At 43.4% G+C, this 23,898-nt stretch overlaps 2 protein-coding genes across 5 annotated transcripts in view; one reads left to right on the top strand and one right to left on the bottom strand.

The window, feature by feature from the left end:
* The window catches only part of si:dkey-150i13.2 (mitochondrial carnitine/acylcarnitine carrier protein), a 33,025-nt gene extending 32,020 nt beyond the window's left edge, over positions 1–1,005 (bottom strand). For all 3 annotated transcript variants that reach the window (XM_028583434.1, XM_028583435.1, XM_028583436.1), the window contains exon 1: positions 687–1,005. In XM_028583434.1, coding sequence (XP_028439235.1) covers positions 687–788 — 102 coding nt within the window. In that variant the 5' untranslated portion in view covers positions 789–1,005. The remainder of the gene's footprint in view (positions 1–686) is intronic.
* A 710-nt stretch (positions 1,006–1,715) lies between these two features.
* The window catches only part of ndnl2 (necdin-like 2), a 35,036-nt gene continuing 12,853 nt past the window's right edge, over positions 1,716–23,898 (top strand). For both annotated transcript variants that reach the window (XM_028583615.1, XM_028583614.1), the window contains exons 1-5: positions 1,716–1,799; positions 4,831–4,882; positions 8,873–8,992; positions 16,013–16,076; positions 16,594–16,673. In XM_028583615.1, coding sequence (XP_028439416.1) covers positions 4,832–4,882; positions 8,873–8,992; positions 16,013–16,076; positions 16,594–16,673 — 315 coding nt within the window. In that variant the 5' untranslated portion in view covers positions 1,716–1,799; position 4,831. The remainder of the gene's footprint in view (positions 1,800–4,830; positions 4,883–8,872; positions 8,993–16,012; positions 16,077–16,593; positions 16,674–23,898) is intronic.

The raw sequence follows: 23,898 nt of genomic DNA, 5'->3' as shown, positions 1-23,898 counted from the left end.
CAGTTTGCATGTTAGCAATCACACAAATACACTGTAAATACATATTAGACACACATTAAATACACATTAAACACATAAAACTCACACTCGTGAGCTTCACTCAGGTCATGTTATGTATGAAGTGGAGTTACAATATTTCCGTCTTAAAGTTGAATAATTCTGATAAAGTCGTATTCAGTGTGACGTGTGTAAATGATTTCAAAACTCTTGGTGATGTTAAACTGAATATCTTTAACCATGGATTACAGGGAGGCCTGTTTCCTTGCAGCCTTTATAGTCTAATCTAAGACTTTAGAAACATCTCTAAAACCTTCTGTCTGCTGCTCCCTCATGGACATTTTAAGCTGATTGATAAATAATCCTCTCACACCTTCACTGATCTCTGACTTCTTCCTCCTCAGTCTCTGTTAAACCAACTGTAGGCTACAACAACAGCATGAACCACACCTGTGGATGTCCTGTAGGTTATACATAACGTCTTAAAGTCACGTGAATTATAAATAACGTGTTAATAATAAAGGTGTTAAACTACAGACTGTCTGTCTGTGTGCAGCAGCAGTGAGTCACCTTGATGGTGTCCAGCGGGTGTCCTGTAGATTATATATTACCTGTTAAAGTAACGTTAATAATTAAGGTGACTGTCTGTCTGTCTGCCTGTCTGTCTGTGTGAAGCAGCAGTGAGTCACCTTGATGGTGTCCAGCGGGTGTCCTGCCAGCAACAGACAGGCTCCGGCGACTCCTCCAGACACGAAGTTCTTCAGCGGAGAAACTCTTTCCTCTGTCCCCATACTCTCCCCGCATGGCCGGACAAACAGCCGGACCACCAGCAGGAGACAACCGGGAAACACCGGGACAACCAGCCGGGAAACACCGGGACAACCAGCCGCAGACAGCCGGGACAAGTCCACCTTAGAGCGAACACATAGAACCGCACACACCGCCGCTCCCTGTCTCGCTTCCTCTCTCTCTCTCTCTCTCTCTCTCTCTCTCTCTCTCTCTCTCTCTCTCTCTCTCTCTCTCTCCTCTCTCTCTCTTCTCTTTCTCTCTGTCTCTCTCTCTTTTCTCTCTCTCTCTCTCTCTCTCTCTCTTCTCTTTCTCTCTGTCTCTCTCTCTCTCTCTCTGTGTCTCTCTCTGTCTCTCCCTCTCTCTCTCTCTTCTCTTTCTCTCTGTCTCTCTCTCTCTTTTCTCTCTCTCTCTGTCTCTCTCTCTCTCTCTGTGTCTCTCTCTGTCTCTCCCTCTCACTCCCTCTCTCTCTCTCTCTCTTCTCTCTCTCTCTGTCTCTCTCTCTCTCTCTTTACATCTCAGAAGAAATACTTTTACTGCACTACATTTGTCTGACAGCTCTAGTTAGGCTACTTATGACAGCAGGACATGCACTTGTTCTGAAGTATTTTAACAGTTCGTTAGTACTTTTACTGCAGTAAAGTATCTGAGTACATCTGTTTAGTTTAAGTCTACAGCTTCATGGAGGTTTGCTGTGTTTCTAAATCGTTTAAATAAAGAAAGAAAAAAGAAGAAGAATAAGATCCATTATTATGGAACCCACGCAACTTCTAGGTAAGACCCGCCTTTCAATAGCATTCACACGCTGCTATTGGCCAGGCGTCTTAACCACTCGAGGTCAATGCCTAATCCCAACCAATCGGCCTGCTTCGTGGGGCGGGACTTGCCTAGAAGATAAGTGGGATCCGCGAGTAAATAACGCGTCGCGCCCATGCTACGTCATCACCAGGCGCCCGAGCAGGAGCAGCGGCGGGAGAGTGACCGTTTCTAAACCGCGGAGGATTCATCAAAGCAGAGTGAGTGAATAATGTTTAATATCTGTTTTAATGTTAAACATTATTTAAGTTAAACTTTTTTTTAAACTGCTAGTTAGCTCTCAGGTTTCCTAAGCTAACATTAGCGTTACGTTTCTCACTTCCGGGATGCAGTGTTTAAATGTTTTAACTGGTAACGTTTTAAACTGTTAAATATAGTGTTAAATTGTTTGCCCATTAGTTTTATTTGCCTAATGTTCTTTTGCAAACAGCCCCGAAATCCCCATCACCAAACCCACCAGACTCCATGTAAATAATCAGGACTTTTAGCGTGTATAGAGCCAGCATATCTCCACCAGACTCCATGTAAATAATCAGGACTTTTAGCGTGTATAGAGCCAGCATATCTCCACCAGACTCCATGTAAATAATCAGGACTTTTAGTGTGTATAGAGCCAGCATATCTCCACCAAACTCCATGTAAATAATCAGGACTTTTAGCGTGTATAGAGCCAGCATATCTCCACCAAACTCCATGTAAATAATCAGGACTTTTAGCGTGTATAGAGCCAGCATAACTCCACATGTAAATGGGTGAATTAAGGGTTTATTTCAACCAAACCAGAGTGGTGATTGTTGGAACAGTGGAAAGATGAACCAAGATGGCATTTGGTAGTTTTATTTAGTTTATGTCCACTTTGAATGAAGTGTGTTTTACAATGATAAAAGTATTGATTATTTACATGGAATCTGGTGTGTTTGTTGATGATGAATACTAAAGTTATACCGGGTTATATTTACTGTATTTTTATATATTATATACGCTACTGTTCAAAAGTTTTAGAACACCCCAATTTTTCTAGTTTTTTATTGAAATTTTAGCAGTTCAAGTGCAATGAATAGATTGAAATGGTACAAAGGTAAGTGGTGAACTGCCTGAGGTTTAAAAAGTAAGGTTACTCAAAACTGAAAAATAATGTACATTTCAGAATTTTACAAAAAAGCCTTTTTCAGGGAACAAGAAATGGGTTAACAACGTAAATCTGTTCTGCAGCAATGGAGGTTGATCAAGCTTTGACAGTTGGTGCTACCAATTCCTACAGGTGTTTCAACTGGTCTGGATTACTTACACCCCCCTCTGTTTGTATAAAAGTATTGTTGGAACACACTGTGGTACCGTACCCTCGTGAGCATTATATGAACAGTATTGTACTGCAGAAAGTAGTGTGTTGCCATAAAAATGGTGGGGAAAAGGCAATTAACAATGGAAGAGAGACAGACCATCATAACACTTAAGAATGTTGGTCTTTCCTACAGAGAAATTGCAAAGAAAGTCAAGGTGTCAGTGAGTACAGTATTCTTCACCATCAAAAGGCACTTAGAAACTGGGGGAGACTCTGACAGGAAGAGGTCTGGCAGATCCAAAGCCACAACAGAATCAGAAGACAAGTTTCTGAGAGTCAACAGCTTGCGTGATAGGAGGCTCACAGGACAACAGCACCAAGCACAGCTTAATAGTGGTCGTAATAAGAAGTCTCAGTTTCAACTGGAAAGAGAAGACTTGGAGCTGCAGGTTTGATAGGTCGAGTTGCAGCAAGAAAGCCATTGGTAAGACATCAGAATAAGAAAAAGAGGCTTGCCTGGGCCAAGAAACATCGTCAATGGACTACTGAAGACTGGAAGAAGGTGTTATGGACTGATGAATCAAAATTTGAAATCTTCAGTTCATCACGCAAGATTTTTGTACGCCGTGGAGTAGGTGAAAGGATGGTTCCTCAGTGTGTGACATCAACTGTCAAACATGGAGGAGGAAGCGTGATGGTCTGGGGCTGTTTTGCTGGATCCAGGGTCGGTGATTTCTACAGAGTGAAAGGCACCCTAAACCAAAACGGCTACCACAGCATTTTGCAGCACCATGCAGTACCCTCTGGTATGGGCCTAGTTGGTCAGGGGTTCATCCTACAGCAAGATAATGACCCAAAACATAAGTCCAAGCTATGCCAGAACTACCTTAGCAAAAAAGAACAAGATGGTAAACTTAAAAACATGGAGTGGCCAGCATAGTCACCAGACTTGGTAAGTAAAGTTTATTTAGCACATTTAAAAACAGCTCGCGCTGACCAAAGTGCTGTACATAGCGCATTAGCCACAGGGTAATAAAATAAAACGCACGTACAAATCAGTGATTTAGGCTAAAAAGTACATTGAAAGACAAACACTTAATTACAAACGTAGCAGGATAAGACAATTAAAATGCCGGGAAGGCCAATATAAAAAGACGAGTTTTGAGCCTGGCTTTGAATATCACAATTGAAGGGGCACTTCTGATGTCAGTTGGCAGTCGGTTCCACAGCTGGGGGCCAGCAACAGAAAAAGCTCTGTCACCTTTTTGGTTAAGCCGGGACCGTGGGACATGGAGGAGACCTTGGCTGGAGGATCTGAGGGACCTGGGGGCTACGTGAAGATGAATGATATCAGCTATGTAGCTGGGGGCCAGGGCATGAAGAGCTTTAAAAACCATCAACAGTATTTTAAATTGTATCCTAGACTGGACTGGAAGCCAGTGCAAGGAGGCTAGGACAGGTGTAATGTGTTCACGCTTTTTTGTATTCGTGAGCAGCCTAGCCGCTGCATTTTGGACCATCTGAAGGCGTGCCGACTTAAACCCCATTGAGCTGGTTTGGGATGAACTGGACAGAAAAGTGAAAGCAAAGCAACCTACAAGTGCCACACATTTATGGGAACTTCTGCAACAGAGTTGGGAAGAACTTTCTGAAGAATATTTGATTTCCATTGTAGAAAGAATGCCACTAGTGTGTTCAGCTGTTATATCTGCCAAATGGGGCTACTTTGATGAGTCAAACATTTAGAATACATTTTGGTTTATAAATTGATTCCATGATTTCTTTTTTAACTTAAATTGTTCAGTTGTTCTATTCTTTCATTTTAGAGTACAATAAGACACTGAACTGCATGAATTTGAATAAAAACCTGGAATAATTGGGTGTTCTAAAACTTTTGACCAGTAGTGTGTATATATTAATATTTTGGTTATTTTCTGTGTTTTGGGCAGAATGACTCAGAGAAAGAGGGTGTCCAACACCCAGAGCTCCTCCCAGAACAAGGTGGGTTTAAATATTTCCTCTTTCATTTGGTGGTTTATTGTTGCCATGGTGATCTCTTCAAAAAGCTTGTTTTCTGACCAACAGTCCAAAACCCAAAGAGGGTTTTCCTGGCTCAGAACGGGCGTTAAGCAGGGGGGTCTGGGGCTCCTCCCCCAGGAAATCAGTGTAAAAGACTTAAATTCCTGCTTCCTGATACATTTTTAGGCACCAATTTATTGTAAAAACGTCTATATTTATGGCAAGGATATCACAAACTTCTGGTGGCAGGTAACAATTTAAAAAAACAAAATATAATGGAATATCATTTATATTCAGTATTCCAGTAAGGGGCCCGGATAGACTACGCTTGACCCCAAAGTCCAGTTGTTTAATCAGTAGGCCTATGAACAGGACTGTTGTAGAAGAGGACTCACAGCTCTGCTATGAACAGGACTGTTAATTCAATTCAATTTATTTATAGTATCTCAAGACTCTTTACAGATGGAGTAGGTCTAGACCACACTCTATAATTTACAAAGACCCAACAATTCCAGTAATTGTTGACGGGACAGACCCAGGCTCTTGGTAGTGGGTGTCTGACGGGACAGACCCAGGCTCTTGGTAGGAGGTGTCTGACGGTCCCGGTTTGGGGTGTGATGAACAGTGGCAATAATAGTCACAATAAAGATAATGGATCAGTGACAAGAAATAGCAGGACGCAGCAGGACATAGCAGGACGCAGCAGGACGCAGCAGGGTATAGCAGGACGCAGCAGGACGTAGCAGGACGCAGCAGGACGCAGCAGGACGCAGCAGGACGTAGCAGGACGCAGCAGGACATAGCAGGACGCAGCAGGACGTAGCAGGGTATAGCAGGACGCAGAAGGACGTAGCAGGGTATAGCAGGACGTAGCAGAGCGTAGCAGGATGTAGCAGGGCATAGCAGGACGTAGCAGAGCGTAGCAGGACGTAGCAGGGTATAGCAGGACGTAGCAGACCGTAGCAGGACGTAGCAGGGTGTAGCAGGGTATAGTAGGATGTAGCAGAGCGCAGCAGGATGTAGCAGAGCGCATTAGGATGTAGCAGGGCGCAGCAGGATATAGCAGAGCGTAGCAGGACGTAGCAGGATATAGCAGAGCGTAGCAGGACGTAGCAGAATATAGCAGGACGAGAGCAGATGTAGCAGGGCATAGCAGGACGAGCAGAGCATAGCAGGATGTAGCAGGGCATAGCAGGACGAGAGAGCAGCAGGACGAGCAGGGCGCAGCAGGATGTAATAGAGGACGAGCAGACCCGTAGAGGAGCAGGGTGTAGCAGGGTATAGATGTAGCAGAGCGCAGCAGGATGTAGCAGAGCGCATTAGGATGTAGCAGGGCGCAGCAGGATATAGCAGAGCGTAGCAGGACGTAGCAGAATATAGTAGGACGTAGCAGAGCGTAGCAGGGTGTAGCAGGGCGTTGCAGGGCGTAGTAGGGTGTAGCAGGGCCTTGCAAGGCGTGGCAGGGCGTAGTAGGATGTAGCAGGACGTAGCAGGGTGTAGCAGGACGTAGCAGGGTATAGCAGGATGTAGCAAAGCGCAGCAGGATGTAGCAGGGCGCAGCAGGATGTAGCAGGGCGCAGCAGGACGTAGCAGGGCGTCGCAGGGCGTAGTAGGATGTAGCAGGGCGTAGTAGGACGTAGCAGGACGTAGCAGGGTGTAGCAGGACGTAGCAGGGTATAGTAGGATGTAGCAGGGCGCAGCAGGATGTAGCAGGGCGTTGCAGGGCGTAGCAGGGCGTTGCAAGGCGTGGCAGGGCGTAGTAGGATGTAGCAGGACATAGCAGGGCGTAGCAGGACGCAGGAGGGCGTAGCAGGACGTAGCAGGACGTAGCAGGGCGCAGCAGGTCGTAGCAGGACGCAGCAGGGCATTGCAGGGCGTAGTAGGATGTAGCAGGACGCAGCAGGGCGTGGCAGGGCATAGTAGGATGTAGCAGGACGCAACAGGGCGTAGTAGGGCGTAGTAGGGCGTTGCAGGGTATAGCAGGGCGTAGCAGGGTATAGCAGGACGTAGCAGGACCAGAAGGACGTAGCAGGGTATAGCAGGCCGTAGCAGAGCGCAGCAGGACGAGAAGATGGACGAGCAGGGACCGAGAAGGACGAGTAGGGTATAGCAGGAGGACGAGCAGGACGTAGCAGGGCATAGCAGGCCGTAGATGAGCAGCAGGGCGCAGGATGGACGAAAGCAGGGCGAGATGGAGCAGGAGAAAAGCGAGCAGGATGTAGCAGGGTATAGCAGGACGAGAAGAGCAGGGGCGTAGCAGGGCGAGCAGGAGCAGGCGCGCAGGGCAGGGTATAGCAGGAGCAGGGCGTAGCAGGGCGCTGGCAGGCAGCGAGCAGGACGTAGCAGGACGTAGTAGGATGTAGCAGGTCGTAGAAGGGCGTTGCAGGGCGTAGTAGGATGTAGTAGGGTGTAGCAGGGCGTTGCAGGGCGTAGTAGGATGTAGCAGGATGCAGCAGGGCGTTGCAGGGCATAGTAGGATGTAGTAGGGTGTAGCAGGGCGTTGCAGGGCGTAGTAGGATATAGCAGGGCGTAGCAGGATGTAGCAGGATGTAGCAGGGCGTAGCAGGGCGTAGCAGGACGCAGCAGGGCGTGGCAAGGCGTAGTAGGACGCAGCAGGACCCAGCAGGGCGTTGCAGGGCGTAGTAGGATGTAGCAGGGCATAGCAGGGCGTAGCAGGATGTAGCAGGGCGTAGCAGGATGTAGCAGGGCGCAGCAGGACGCAGCAGGGCGTGGCAGGGCGTGGCAGGGCGTAGTAGGATGCAGCAGGGCGTGGCAGGACGCAGCAGGGCGTGGCAGGGCGTAGCAGGATGTAGCAGGGCTGCAGCAGGACGAGCAGCAGGCGGCAGGGCGAGTAGGGGCGTAGCAGGACGCAGCAGGGCGTGGCAAGGCGTAGTAGGGTGTAGTAGGACGCAGCAGGGCGTGGCAGGGCGTAGTAGGGTGTAGCAGGACGCAGCAGGGCGTGGCAGGGTGTAGTAGGACGCAGCAGGACGCAGCAGGGCGTAGTAGGGTGAAGCAGGACGCAGCAGGGCGTGGCAGGGTGTAGTAGGATGTAGCAGGGCGTTGCAGGGCGTGGCAGGGCATAGTAGGACGTAGCAGGACGTAGCAGGGTGTAGCAGGACGTAGCAGGATGTAGCAGGGTATAGCAAGATGTAGCAGGGTGTAGCAGGGTATAGCAGGACGTAGCAGGACCCAGCCGGACTTAGCAGGGATCCAGAAGGACGAAAGCAGGCATAGCAGGACCCAGGCCGTGAGCAGGGCATAGCAGGATGCAGCAGAGCGCAGCAGGATGCAGCAGGCCTAGTGACATAGTAGAGCCGAGCAGGCTTAGCAGGACACAGCAGGGCCAGGACGAGAGGGCAGGGGCGTGAGGGGCATTGCAGGGTGTTGCAAGGCGTGGCAGGGCGTAGTAGGATGTAGTAGGATGTAGCAGGGCGTAGCAGGCGGCGTTGCAGGATGTAGCAGGACGGTGTAGCAGGGCGTTGCAGAAGTGTAGGATGTGTAGGGTGTAGCAGGGCGTTGCAGGGCGTGGCAGGGCGTAGTAGCATGTAGCAGGGCGTGCAGGGCCTTAATAGGGGACGTGGCAGGGCAGGGCGCAGGGGTGTAGGATGTAGGGGCGTTGCAGGGGCGCAGCAGGGCGCACAGGGCGCAGCAGGCGCAGCAGGGCGCAGCAGGCGTGGCAGGCGTGGTAGGATGTAGCAGGACGTGGCAGGGCGCAATGGACATAGGGCGTTGCAGGAGGCGGCAGGGCGTGGCAGGGCGCAGCAGGGCGTTGTTGGGCGTAGTAGGGTGTAGGCAGGCGTGGCAGGCGGCGTAACAGGGCAGTAGCAGGACACAGCAGGACGCAGCAGGGCGTAGTAGGGTGAAGCAGGACATAGCAGGATGCAGCAGGGCGTAGTAGGGCGTAGCAGGACCATGGCGACAGGATGCAACCATAATTTAGCTTGATGTTATTGTCGTGTTGTTACCATGCAGAGACAGTCGGTGCCGTTGGCGTCTCAGGAAGAAGACGATGACTCGACGTTCACTCAGCCAAGTTCTTCTCAGGTTCAGAGAGGGCTGGAGAGGTTCACACCTGCACAGGTAGACCAGAAGGTAAGATACCCTCTAACCCAGAGAATCAAGGTGGGCGATATATCGTTTAGACGATAATATCCAAATTGTTGTCTGGACAATATGCAAAATTGGGATATCGAATATTACATAATTTGTACAATCCGACCCCCCAAACAAGAAAAGAGCTGAAGGAAGTTAAAGAGAAAACAAATAACGCACACTATAACTTTCTAAACAATTATATGTAGCGATTTTAATACTGTAGGGGTTTGTTTGACTGTATTTTTTTGTACAAAATCATGATCGTTCCTCAATTGCACGAGAGTAAGCTGCTACTAATTTGCAATCCAACTACGGAGTTCTTACCTGTGTGTTATGACGTTTCTTAGGTTGAACCAACCATCCAAAAACATAAAGAGTAAAGCCGATGTACGATTAATATAATAGCTGCTAGAAAAGGCAAAATATGCGTTGTTTGCGGAAAACTGAAGTCTGAAGTTAAAGTTTTTCTTAAATGTCTGTGGCGTCCTCAGGGCTTAACCCTAACCCACTGGAATAGCCCCCAAACAGGGCTTCTTTTAACTTCTAAACTTTTTTTTTTTAGTACAAACTAAAACATTTTTATTAATACGGGGAACTGCCCATAATGCCTCAGTGCCCCTGACGTCTTACGTCATTACAGCGTGCCGTGCGTATGTTATGTTATCAATCACTTGTTATTTAGCTTTGAGCGCAACAACACAAAAATGGGCGAAGAAAGCGAAAATACACAGTCATCCTCAGAACCAGTGCCAGAAGAGTTAACAGCGAGACGTGGGTCAACTTCTTTAGCCTGGAGATGGTTTGGTTTTGACAAAAAAAGACGAGCAACAAACGTCGGCCATCTGTAGAATTTGTCGCAAGCAGATCGCTGTAAAGCAGAGCGCTACAACCAACCTCTTCATCATCTCCGTACCACGCACAAAACACAGTTTGAAGAGTATGAAAGGCTTTGTGCTGAACAAAACAGCACTGCTGCTACAAACACAGTACAAAAAAACAAACCGACACAACAGACCTTGGCAGAAACATTCACAAAGAAAACACCATATGAAAAAGTGGAAAACGATTACAAACTCTGTAACAACTTTTATTGCAAGGTCTATGTTGCCAATTCAATCAGTCAAGAAGGATGGGTTTCAACAAAATGTTACAGACTTTAGATCCCGATATAAGCTGCCTTCAAGGAGATATTTCAGTGAAACCGCTCTACCCAAACTGTACGAGTCTTGTCGACAAACGCTGTCCCATAAATTGCAGAACGTCACCTATTATGCCACAACCTCCGATCTGTGGTCCAGCAGAACCTCGGAGCCGTACCTATCTCTGACAATACATTTTGTCGATGAAGAATGGCAACTACAGAGCTATTGCCTTCAGACATTTTACTTCCCAGAGGACCACACCGGTGAACTTATTGCTCAAGGTCTAACAGATCCCCTGTCCTCATGGACTTTGGACAATGAGCGTATGGTTGGCTTGACCACTGACAGCGGGGCTAATGTGGTCAGTGCTCGGAGGATCAACAAATGGCAGCCACTTCCATGTTTTGGCCACAGACTTCACATTGCCATTGGTAAGTATTTCAATTTGAAATGAACTATAACCAATTATTGATATTTAAGTTAAATTATTGTTGTTGAGATGTATAATTTATATTATATTTATATAATTATATATTTATAGATTATATTTATAATGTAGTGCTTATAGTGCAAAGGGTTCATGAACTATCTGTTTTAGTTTGGGTATGCCATTTCTGGGGATTTTTCAAAAGTGGGCTTGAAGCTTAACAGGTTAAAAACATAAAAGAACAATAAAGACTTTATTGAATAATTTATTATTTTAAAAAAGTTAAGTGTTTTTATTTTTTCTCCTGCAGAGCGGAGCATGCGAGATCCCCGCATTGACCGAGCCTTAGGAGTCTGCAAAGAAGTTGTGGCAGCTTTTTCCAACAGCTGGGGAAAAAAAAAAACTCTGGCAAAAGTACAAGAACTCAAGGCAGCGGATGATCGAAAGGATTTTGGAGCAGCACAAGGCCATACAACAAGAACTGTCTCAAGACAAAAAGCACAGGCACCTGATTCCTACATGGCAAGATGTTGAAGTTTTATATACTGTATATAGTTTTATACATATGCTCTGTCCGGTGAGCAACCGGTCACAGTTTCTTATGTTACACCTGTACTGTCCTCGTTCAACAACGATGTCCTGGCAGTTCAGTCAGATGATACAGACTTGACCAAATGATTCATCGGCACCGATAGTTGATTGGTGGAACTATCGTTATCGGCAAAAATCCATGGCGATAGTTTTTCCTGGTTGCGTCCGTTGCTGGAGCGGCTGAGAAGCGAACGCTGTCATTCATTCCACAGTACACCGAGCTGAGAAGGCTCTGCTGGCATCATGCGTTACAATAGATAGACACGTGTTACTGCGCGCTGCACGGAGAGCACATGCTGTGCGACATCAGATGTGCGTTTAAAGCATCGACAGCAAAAAGGTATGTATACAGTACATTTTGTCATATCATTATAAAGTTATTCATTTGTTGAATAGATGCTGCATTAGTAGAGAAAGAACAGCACAACAGTATTTGTTTGCTTTCAAAGCTGAGATGACGCTAAACATTAGTAGTAGTCTAACTAACCTCAAGCGGTTAAACACTGACAAAAATGAACGCCGAAGTCCGACCCAAATTGTCCACGATCCGTCTAGTGGCTGCCGCTGGAGAATTGAGATGTGTAGAATCGACAGCGCATTCATTTTAAAATCCTCAGCGGAGGAGCATCAACAACTGCCCAAAAGCACGGTAGCGTTAGCTATATGGTAGAGAGAGAGAGAGAGAGAGAGAGTTATATGGTGGAGAGAGATAGAGAGAGACTGGAGAGAGAGAGAGAGAGAGTGAAGAGAGGGAGCGCCCAGCGCCGCTAGAACAAAGCTGTGACTCATTGAAATAAAACGTGTTTTCGCCGATTCATCTCTAGAAATGTGACTGTAGCGAGCATGTCACTATCACTAACGTTATCCACATTTATATTTAAACGCAACAAATGATATATCCAGCTTCATAAAAGTCGGAAGTTAGAACGAATGCATTGTGCAAGGAGTGGTTGCTATGGAGACGATACACAGTGTTGAGTTCCGTTGCTCTGATTGGTTGGAGGTCTATCCAGTGAATGCAGATGCATTTTTTTTCCTGGTTCTGTTGGAACACGCCCCATAATCACAGCCCAATGGATCGGTTTCAGACTCACATTCTGACTAGAATCTGAGTAGGACCACGTCAGGCTAGGTCTAAACCGTTCTACAGAGAAGAATGGCGTCACTGTTTTGAGATTTGGCATACATTTGGGCCTTTTTTGAAGAAATGTAAATAGTTTGTCCTTTTTATATGAATTATAATGCTCATGTTTATTTTTGCACTGGATGACTCCAAATATGTAGGAGAACTGTTTTAGACAACACACATGCTTGTGTAGCATTGCTGTGGGTGTAATATCAATAAATATGACATTATTATTTTGATTATTGGCAAAAGCGTCTGGACTTATTTGAAAAAATGTATGTATTTTGTCAACTGTTTTATCCAGTATCAATTCTAAATACTATCGGTCGATTAATCGGTTATCGGCAAATACGGCCCAATTTAGCTATCTGTATCGGTAAAATCCACTATCTGTCGACCTCTAATCTCATTCCACTACAGCAGTACCTGAGGATGAAGGCACCAGTGAGACACTGCCTGCAAAAAAGGCAAAGAAATCTTTTGGAAGTTATTTTAAAAAAACACAGCAAGCCAACAGGGTAGAGGAGTCTCTCCAAAGTGCAGTTGAAAAGGAAATGCACAGCTACCTCATGATACCTGAGATAGACCGTGACACAGATCCATTAATCTGGTGGAAAACTCAAGAGGTAAATTTCCTTAGAATTGGGAAATTAGCCAGGAAGTATCTGCATCCCTGCTTCAAGGAGCCCTTCAGAGAGGGCATTCAGCACAGGTGGGAATGTAGTTACATGTCAGAGAGCTTATTTATATTATAGACATCTACATTTTGGTCTTTATGTTCATATTATGTTACAGACAGTGCAGTATACTAAACGTATTACCAGTGTTGATCAAAGTACATAATTTAATACTTGAGTAAAAGTACAACTAGTTCTACTTGCTGTAGAAAATACTTTAATGCTTTTTACTTTGGAACCTTTGGAAAAATGTAGGAGAGTAGAAAGTATTATATTAATCTTTCAAAATAGAGGCATAAAAGTAATCAGTTCTCAACAAAAAAAATCTTAAGTAAAGTTTAGATCTACTTAAGTAAATTTACTTTGTTACTGACCACCTCTACTGCATGTTTACACTTACAGTTTACACTGGTGTTTACCAAAGAAGTGTTTTGTAATGTCAAAACTGTTTGCTTTATTGCACATTTTACCTGCAGAGCAGTGTCTGTTATTGATTTTGTTCCTTTTGTCTTTTTTTTATTCTCATCTTTTATATTAATATAATGTGCAAAAATGTTATATTGTGTTGTGTTCTAATATTTACATTTTGCAAAACAACTTTTTCTTTAAAGAGGTAGTCACATTGTTAGTCTATTACTAATCGAGTACTGTTTGCAAAGCACAAAGTTAATTTATTACGTACATATATTGTACTGAAAAAGCACTGTTCTTGTATTACAATAAATATTTAGTACAGTAACTTGGTTCATGTTTAAATCAATAATGTCTCATATCTTTATGTACTAGTAATTCTATACAATGATAGGTCAAATGCAGCAAGTCAAAAGACCAACTGGACCTTCTTTGCCAGTTTGCACACATTTCTTTGAAGGATTTCAAAAATATCGTCTGAATATCGATATCGAGATATTGAAAAGAAATATTGAGATATTAATTTTTCCCACCCCTACCAGAGAACCTCTAACCCAGAGACCCTCGAACCCATAGATATAGAACAATATATATGACATGACGTCATAACTTATGGCCTAACTGTCCGCCATCTTACTAGGGTACTGTTTACAATTGTCACCTATGGCAGCCAGTATGGTTGTCAGCTGTGCAGCACCTAACTGCTTTACCAGAAGGACCAAAGAGACCCAGGAGGCTGCCATCACTTCCCACATGTCAGTAGGCGTAGATAGAGTAATTTTTTTCTTCTTTCTTTAACTATAAATGCAGAAAAAGTTGGTGAACTAGCTAGCTAGTTACGTTACCTAGCAACTGTTAACAGACCGGCTGAGATGTCAGTTATTGGTGATTGCTAGCTAGCTCTTAACAACATTTATGAACGGCAAACATTGTTTTAGTTAGATTTTTTTTTTTACCTCAAATAACACATTTAGTAACGTTAATGTTATATAACTGTTTTTTTTAACACGTTGTTAATATTGACATACATTGACTGCTGCGGCTGATTTCACTCTATCTGTGTTAAGTTTTCAGTTAAATTAAAGTTAACGAAATGTATTCTTCTTTACTCCTAAATCTAATTTTATATCTCAAGACAAATCCAGCAAGTTAACGGTACGTTAAAATGTAACGTTACACACAGAGTAAAGTTACGTTACACAAATCAACATTAGCCACATCCAGCAAACACAGAGCCTAACAGACCAGCCGCACTTAAGGTTACATTTTCACCGGCTAACGTTAGCTCCCCAAACATTAGCCATGTTGAATCCTGCTGTCAGTCATCATATATTAACATCTATTGTTGTCCGCTTACCTCACGCCTTTACACGATTTTACTTTCAGTAAAGCAAATTAAAACTTAATAATCCATATGTCTTGATGAGGTAAAGTAACGTCCAGAAAGACTTCCTACTTCAGCAGCAAGTCTCCGCATTACTATCGTAAATGTAATTTCCATAACGTTAGCGCAATGAAAATTGCAACAAGTCCATCAGCAGTTCTGGTGAAGTCATTATAGTCTTTATCAACAAAAACTCATTGAAGCTAGCGAGGCTCTTCAACTACTCCGCTCATCGTCAAAACAAACTCCATGCCGGCCGGTGACCGTAAGAAAACAAATGCTACACAGGAAGTAGCGGTGTTGATGGGAAATGTGGTCTTATAGTTGAGATAAAATCTACAGACATAAATAAATGTATTAATAAATTACAGTTGGAGGTTTCTCTCATGTGTCTTATCGTAGGTACCGCTCTATAGAAGATAATACTGAATCTATTTAGGATTTTTACATTAAAAAATATTTAATGTATATTAGCCATTCAGAATACCAAGACCAAAGTTTTTACATATTAAGTTCAGGCAAGATTGAAAAAATAAAATTACCTGCAATATAAATGCAAAATTATGAGATTATCTTTATAACTGAACGAATTACTTGTTCTCTTGGAGCTATATCAATCAAAATTCCACCCAAATATCTATTTTTTTGTTTCTTTCTAGAAAGGCACAGTTGTCTACAGTCATTACTTTGAATTAAAACCATTATTGATGTATTGGTAGAAAAATATAAGGATAATAAAGACACCATGAGCCTCTTTCCCCATTGATTCCAATGGAAGCAATTCTAAAACTTAACCCTGGTAAGATGGCCGCCAAGTGCTTCCATCCTAGAATGGCAAGTCAGAATTACATATATATCCTATCTATTGTTCTATATCTATGCTCTAACCTCTAACCCAGAGACCCTCTAACCCAGAGACCCTCTACCTTCTAACGCAGTGACTCTGTAACCCAGAGACCCTCTAACCTCTAACCCAGAGACCCTTTAACCTCTAACCCAGTGACTGTAACCCAGAGACCCTCTAAGAACTAACCCAGAGACCCTCTAACCCAGAGACACTCTAACTAGAGACCCTCTAACCCAGAGACCCTCTACCCTCTAACCCAGAGACCCTCTACCCTCTAACCCAGAGACCCTCTAACCCCTAACCCAGAGACCCTCTAACCCCTAACCCAGAGACCCTCTAACCTCTAACCCAGAGACCCTCTAAATCTTGTCTTGCTTTAAGGACTTATTCACACATTGTTGTTGCTCTGCAGACGGCGGAGGTGGTGCAGTTCTTCCTGGTTCGGGACCAGAAGAAGATTCCTGTTCGCAGAGCAGGTACAAACACCTGTCTCACTGTGTGTTATACGTTCTCACTGTGTGTTATTACATGTCTCTCTGTGTGTGTTATACCGGTCTCTCTGTGTGTGTTACCTCTCTCTGTGTGTTGTTACATGTCTCTCTGTGTGTTGTTACATGTCTCTCTGTGTGTTGTTACATGTCTCTCTGTGTGTTGTTACATGTCTCTCTGTGTGTTGTTACATGTCTCTCTGTGTGTTGTTACATGTCTCTCTGTGTGTTACCTGACAGGTTATTTGGGGGAGGTTGGGTCATGTGACTGACCCGACAGTGTTGTTTCTGTCTCCTCATTGGGAGACAAAAACTACGTCCTGTAGCTTTAAGAAACTACGTCCTGTAGCTTTAAGAAACTACGTCCTGTAGCTTTAAGAAACTACATCCTGTAGCTTTAAGAAACTACGTCCTGTAGCTTTAAGAAACTACATCCTGTAGCTTTAAGAAACTACGTCCTGTAACTTTAAGACAAATATATGAAATGTTGTGTTTGTGTTTTCAGACCTGGTGAAACACGTGTTGAAGGATTACAGAAACATTTACCCAGAAATCATGAAGAGAGCAGCGCGCACCTTTGACCAGGTTAGTCTGAAACATAACTTTATTTAAACTAAACTCTGAGTAGGGCTGCACGATTATGGCCAAAATGATAATCACGATTATTTTGATCAATATTGAGATCACGATTAATTATCACTATTTGTTGATTTTAACCAGAACAAATTTTAATTCAATTTTATTTATAGTATCAAAGAGTTCTCTCGAGACACTTTACAGATAGAGTAGGTCTAGACCACACTATAAATTCCAAAGCCCCAACAATTCCCGGAATTCCCTCAAGAGCAAGCATTAGCAGTGGCTATTGCGACCGTGGCAAGGAAAAACTCCCTTTTAGGAAGAAACCTCGGCAGACCCAGACTCTTGGTAGGCGGTGTCTGACGGGGCCGGTTGGGGGGTTGATGAACAGTGGTGATAATGGTCACATTAAAGATAATGGATCAGTGACTTCGAAGGTCATCGTGGAAGTTCATGTCATAGCAGGGCACATCGTGTCATACTGAGTAGTGCAGTCTCCTATACCGGATCTTGACTACTCTGTGCGTATGAACATCACAGCAAGAAGAAACATAAGGACTCCGGGGAGTAAACTCCCCAGAGCTAGGTTAGTAACAAGCAGGATGCACACAAAAGGAAACAAGTGAAAACAGAGATGAGAGAGCAGCTCAGTGTGTCATAGGAAGGAAGGAACTTCCCCGGCAGTCTAGAATTATAATAGCATAACTAAGAGAGGCAGGTTAAAGAGAGGTGCCTGGTCGGGCTAGAACTCTCCCCAACCGGATCGGGCTGTACTGGCCTGCCTCCCTCTACTCTCGCTATATTATTGATTATATGATAAATAAAACTGATGATTACGAAGAGGAGCAGGTGGGCCGGTTAGGCGGACGCTGCAACTCCTCACTCCTTAACTATAAGCTTTATCAGAGAGGAGGGTTTTCAGTTTACTCTTAAATGTGGTGACGGTGTCTGCCCCTCGAACCCAGACTGGGAGCTGGTTCCACAGGAGCGGAGCCTGATAGCTGAAGGCTCTGGCCCCCAGTGTACTTTTAGAGTCTCTAGGAAACACAAGTAGCTCTGCATTCTGGGAGCGTAGTGCTCTACTAGGAATGATGGTGCTTGACCATTTAGAGCTTTGTAAGTCAGGAGGAGGATTTTAAATTCAATCCTAGATTTCACAGGGAGCCAGTGCAGAGAAGCCAATACAGGAGAAATATGATAATAATAATAATAATAATAATAATAATAATAATAATAATAATAATATATCTCTTCTCTTAGTTCTCGAGAACACGCGCTGCAGCATTCTGGATCTGCTGGAGAGTCTTAAGGGACTTTTTTGAGCAACCTGATAATAAGGAATTGCAGTAGTCTAGTCTAGAAGTAACGAATGCATGGACTAGTTTTTCAGCATCGTTTTGAGACAGGATATTCCAAATTTTGGCAATGTTACAAAGATGGAAAAAGGCTGTTCTTGAGGTTTGTTTCAAGTGGGCATTGAAGGATATATCCTGATCAAAAATAACTCATAAATTTCTGACAGTAGTGCTGGAGGCCAGGGCAATACCATCCAGAGTAGCTATATCTTTAGATAATGAAGTTCGGAGGTGCTTTGGTCCCATCACAATAACTTCAGTTTTGTTTGAGTTTAACATCAGGAAATTGTGGGTCATCCAGGATTTTATATCTTTAATACACGCTTGAAGTTTAGTTAACTGACAACTTTCGTCTGGCTTAATTGACAGATATAATTGGGTGTCATCTCCGTAACAGTGAAAGTTAATTGAGTGTTTCCTAATATTACCTAGAGGAAGCATATATAAGGAAAATAGAAGCAGAGCCTTGAGGAACGCCATGGCTAACTTTAGCGTACTTGGAGGGTTTATCGTTAATGTTAACAAATTGGGATCGCTCAGAGAAATAGGACTTAAACCAGCTTAGTGCGATTCCTTTAATGCCAACTAAGTGTTCCAGTCTCTGTAACAGGATGGTATGGTCAATAGTGTCAAATGCAGCACTAAGATCTAGTAGAACAAGAATGGAGACAAGTCCTTTGTCAGCAGCAGTTAGGTCATTAGTAATTTTCACCAGTGCCGTCTCTGTGCTATGATGCATTCTAAATCCTGACCAAAAGTCTTCAAATAGATTGTTCCTATGTAGAAAGTCACATAGTTGGTTAGCAACTACCTTCTCAAGGATTTTGGAGAGAAAGGGAAGGTTAGATATAAGTCTATAGTTGGCTAAGACTTCGGGATCTCGGGTAGGTTTTTTTCAGAATAGGTTTTATCACCGCTATTTTAAATTACTGCGATACATGACCTGTTAATAAAGACAAATTGATTGTGTTTAATATTGTGGTGTTGGCCACAGGTAGTGCTTCTTTAAGTTAGGGTTAGAGACCTTTAACATTAATTGTTGAAGGTCCATAGGATAAAAGCAGCTTAAGTATGTATCAGGTCTTATCGTTCTCTCCAGTCCTCCTGCGCCCAATGGTGAGCTGTTAGAAGTTGAGGGCGAAAGGTGATGAATTTTATCTCTTATTGTTATAATTTTATCATTAAAGGAGGTCATGAAGTCATCACTACTCAGAGCTACAGGAATAGATGGCTCAGAGCTGTGGCTATCGGTCAGCCTGGCTACAGTGCTGAAAAAGAAACCTTGGGTTGTTCTTATTTTCTTCTATTAGTGATGAGTAATAGTCTGATCTGGAAATTCTTAGGGCCATCCTATAGGTTTTCAGACTATCTTGCCAATCCACATGAGATTCTTCCAGTTTAGTGGAACGCCACTTACTTTCAAGTTTTCGTGAGATTTGTTTTAATTTGCGAGTTTGGGAGTTATACCAAGGTGCTAGTTTCCTTTGCTTCATCATCTTTTTTTTGAGAGGAGCGACCGAGTCTAAAGTTGTCCGTAGGCAGGCCGTAGCAGCGTCTACGAAGTTATCAATTTGGGAGGGACTAAAGTTAACCTAAAGGTCCTCTGTTATATTAAGGCACGACATTGAGTTAAGTGGGAAAGCTGTTGGAATATCTTCCTTAAATTTAGTTATAGCACTGTCAGATAGGCATCTAGTGTAGAAACTTTTATTTAATTTCTCATGGTCTGGTAATAGGAATTCGAAAGTCATTAAATGATCTGATGATAATAAAGGATTCTGCGGAAATACTATTAAATCTTAAATTTTGATTCCATATTCTAGCACAAGGTCAAGGGTGTGGTTAAAACGGTGCGTGGCCTCATGCACACTCTGACTGAAACCAATTGAATCTAGTAGTGAATTGAAAGCAGTAGTAAGGCTATTGCTGTCAACGTCCACATGGATATTAAAATCACCTACAATTACAAGTACTTTGTCTGATTGAAGGACTATACTTGATAAGAACTCATTTCAATTCAGATAAAAATTCAGAATACGGACCTGGTGGGCGGTGAACAACAAATATAATTGGCTGTACCGTTTTCCACGTTGGGTGTTGAAGATTAAGAACAAGGCTTTCAAACGAGTTATAATTTAGTTTAGGTTTAGGATTAATTAACAGGCTTGAGTCAAATAATATGGCTGCAACTCCCCCTCCTTGGCCTGAGCCTCGTGGAATTTGAGTATTATTATGACTGGGAGGAGTGGCTTCATTTAGACTAACATATTCATCGTGGCTCAGCCGTGTTTTGATGAGAAAAAATAAATCCATTTGGTTATCTGATATCAATTCATTTACCAATATTGCTTTAGAAGACAGAGATCTAATCTTTAATAGTCCACATTTGATTTTCCTATTCTGTTCTGTCAGTGCAGTGGTTCTTTTAATTCCAATTAGGTTGTTGAGTATAGCACCTCTTTTGTTTATGTTAATCAATCTCAGTCGGGGAACAGACACAGTGGTTATGGGATTATGAACAAGTGGTTGTTCCAAAGGAGCAAGCACAGAGGAGCACAGTCAATCACCACTTAATCAGGGGTTAAGTGGTGTCCAAGATGGCAGCACGTCTCTCTGTCTGTGCGTGAATGAATGGGTGATATTTGTCTGATATTTGTTTGTTCATGGGAAAACTGCCAACTGTTCACTTGGTGAGCTTTCGAATAATACTACTGCTTTAACAAAGAGTCGGTATTTGTCATTCTCGACTATTTTATGACGAAAATCCGTATAGTTTAAGTCGGAACTGACATCCTCAGTGAACCGGCTCTGTAGTCCTATTGCAGTGCAGGCTGAAAACGCACGGTATTCGTGTAATCCCCATCTGAATACGTGATTACGACCATCAAGCTGGCACGGAAATTTACCTGGACCTGTGGTTTGTTTCTTCGCCGTTTCTGGAGGATCTGTTTCGCGCTGACGGGTCGGAGCCTGTTCACCTGCTGGAGCTCGATAGCAGACGTGTCGCTGTTTTTGATGTGCCTGATCTCTTCATGATGAAGGAAAGTGCTTTTTTCCTCTCTCTTACTGCTGGTTTTAAGATATAGCCCGTTGTTTTAGAGGCGGCTGGTCTTGATTTTAACTCTTTTATCCGCAGCATTGCTTCAACTCTGCCGGGTTTCCTGTTTACGAGTGACTGCACGCTACATCACTGGTCGCCGCGGAGAAACGGAAAACCCGTAATGGATTCAGTCGCTGACCTGGACTCCGTCACCACACTTAGACCTGTTTCTTGGCTGCCCGGGTCCCACGTAATATTCTGCCTTAAGGTCGTCTGGATGGTGCGACGGACATGGAGAGAAAGAAGTGGTTGCTCCTGGCCTCTCTGTTTTTATTTTTCTTTGTTCTTTTGTCCTACTGGGGGCAACTACCACTGGAATGGCTACTCCGGTCCAGTGTTCCCAAGACCGTGTGATTCATACAAGGGCACGTGCGCATCTGGCTGTTCATTTAATGTTGCACCATTCCCTCTGCCCCTATTCTTCCCCTCTGACTCTGTTGACTTGGTCTGCTTGTCCAGTACCATGTTGTTATGGGACAACTTTACCACTATCTCTGGGGTGCTACAAGACTCCAATTTTGGGACCGAGAAGCAACGAATCGTACAAGAAATCTCTTAAGCACAAATGTTTAATTGTTTTATTACTGTTGATGTCAGGGAATGTACAGCCCAACCCAGGCCCAGATACCCCTATAAGTTTTAATACCCCAGCAGATTTTAAAGAAAGATCTGGTCTTGGGTTCTTTCATTTGAACGTATGCAGTCTTGTTCCTAAGATGGACATGTTGCGCATCTGGGCGCACTCTACAGACGCTGATGTATTTGTCTTGTCTGAAACCTGGTTCAGTAAATCGGTTTCTGATAAAGTAATTAATATTAGTGGTTACAATGTTTTTAGGAGTGACCGCCCTAATAGAGGTGGGGGTGTAGCAATCTACATCAAAAATCAATACCAAGTTAATGTACTGCTGTCAAAATCAATAGTCAAACAGTTTGAATTCTTAGCTTTGGACCTCGAAGTCTCTAAATCACTTACTATAACGGTTGTTGGTTGTTATAGGACACCTGCAGCTGTCAGCAGTGCTCTGCCCTCCTTAATGCATCTCCTTTCAGATTTTAACTCTAAGGAATTAGTAGCCTTCGGAGATCTTAACTGGAACTGGTTGCAACCAGCATCTGATGATTTCAGAGCTTACTGTGACTCATTAAATCTCTTTCAGATCGTTGACAGTCCCACACGGCCAAACTTTAAAAACCCAGAAAAATCATCCCTAATAGACGTGATTCTAACTAATGTTCCTCACAAGTATTCAACTGCTTCCGTATTTGCAAACGACATCAGTGATCATTGTGTTGTAGCAACACTCAGAAATACTAAAATTCCTAAAACCAAACCACGTATTATAGTCAAGCGTAACATGAAGCACTTTTCAGAACAAGAATTCTTTAATGACTTATCAAATTACGATTGGGAAAATATTAACACCAGTACAGATGTCGAAAGCGCCTGGAGACTTTTTTTATGATGGGTTTACCAATATAATTAATAAGTATGCTCCATTAAAGAAATACAGAGTCAAAGGCCGAAACAATGTTTGGTTTTCACCAGACTTAGCAATTACCCTCCATGAGCGCAATGTGGCATGGGCAAAAGCCAGAAAATCAACTCAGGACTGACTGGCTGGTCTTCAGACAGCTGCGCAATGCGTGTACTCTTAAAATTAGAAAAGCCAAAGCTGATCATTTTATTTCTCAAACAACTCATAACCTCAATAACCCGTCAAAATTTTGGAAAACTATCAAATCATTAACAGAAAATACTAATGGCCTAGAGTTTCCCTCAAGTATTGTGATGGACTCTGAAAAAGTCACTGACAAAGCCAAAATACTTGACTGTTTCAACGAACATTTCATCGCCTCAGGATTTTTATTTGATTCAGTCAGTCCCCAGCATGACTATTCCTCTACAGTTGAGACTGTTGGTCTAGATCCTTCTAGCCAGTCTTTTAGTTTGAGTCCTATCACTGCTTCAGAAGTAAATAAAGCCCTCAAGCACTTGGACTCAACTAAATCCGCAGGCCCTGATAAACTGGATCCCTACTTTTTAAAGCTAGCAGGGAATTTTATTGCCGTGCCCTTAACCAATATTTTTAATCTGTGCTTGAACACAAATGACATCCCTCCCATTTGGAAATCAGCCTTTGTGGTTCCCATGCTAAAAGGTGGTGACCCTTCGATCTTAAACAACTACAGACCAATCTCTAAACTGTGTGTCCTGGTCAAGGTCCTAGAATCCCTTGTCAGTGATCAGTTAAAGAATTTTTTTAACAGTCAGAATGTTTTATCTGACTTCCAATCTGGTTTTAGAAAAGGGCATAGTACAACATCAGCAGCCCTTAAGGTTTTAAACAATTTTATCGAAGCTACGGACAATAAGCAGCATTGTGCAGCCCTTTTTATTGACCTTTCGAAAGCATTTGATACAGTGGATCATACAGTACTTAAACAGAGACTGTATAGGGCTGGGCTTTGTGAGCAAACTGTTGGCAGGTTTGTTAACTACCTTACAGACAGAACTCAGTGTGTGCAGGCGGTGGGTAGCACTTCCCGCTACCTAAAAATAACAAAAGGTGTGCCTAAGGGGTCAGTCTTGGGGCCACTGTTATTCATCATCTACATCAATAATATTGATCATAATGTGTCTAATGTAAAATTTCATTTTTATGCTGATGACACTGTAATGTATTACTCAGCACCCACCGCAGACCAGGCCCTCACTCACCTACAACTTGCTTTCAACACGCTTCAACATAATCTCCATGATTTAAAACTTGTT

This window comes from Perca flavescens, chromosome 7 (genome assembly GCF_004354835.1).
Source record: "Perca flavescens isolate YP-PL-M2 chromosome 7, PFLA_1.0, whole genome shotgun sequence".
NCBI classification, from domain to species: Eukaryota; Metazoa; Chordata; class Actinopteri; order Perciformes; family Percidae; genus Perca; species Perca flavescens.
The sequence above is the reverse complement of the archived record's forward strand: the minus strand, read 5'-3'. Positions and strand labels throughout refer to the sequence as shown.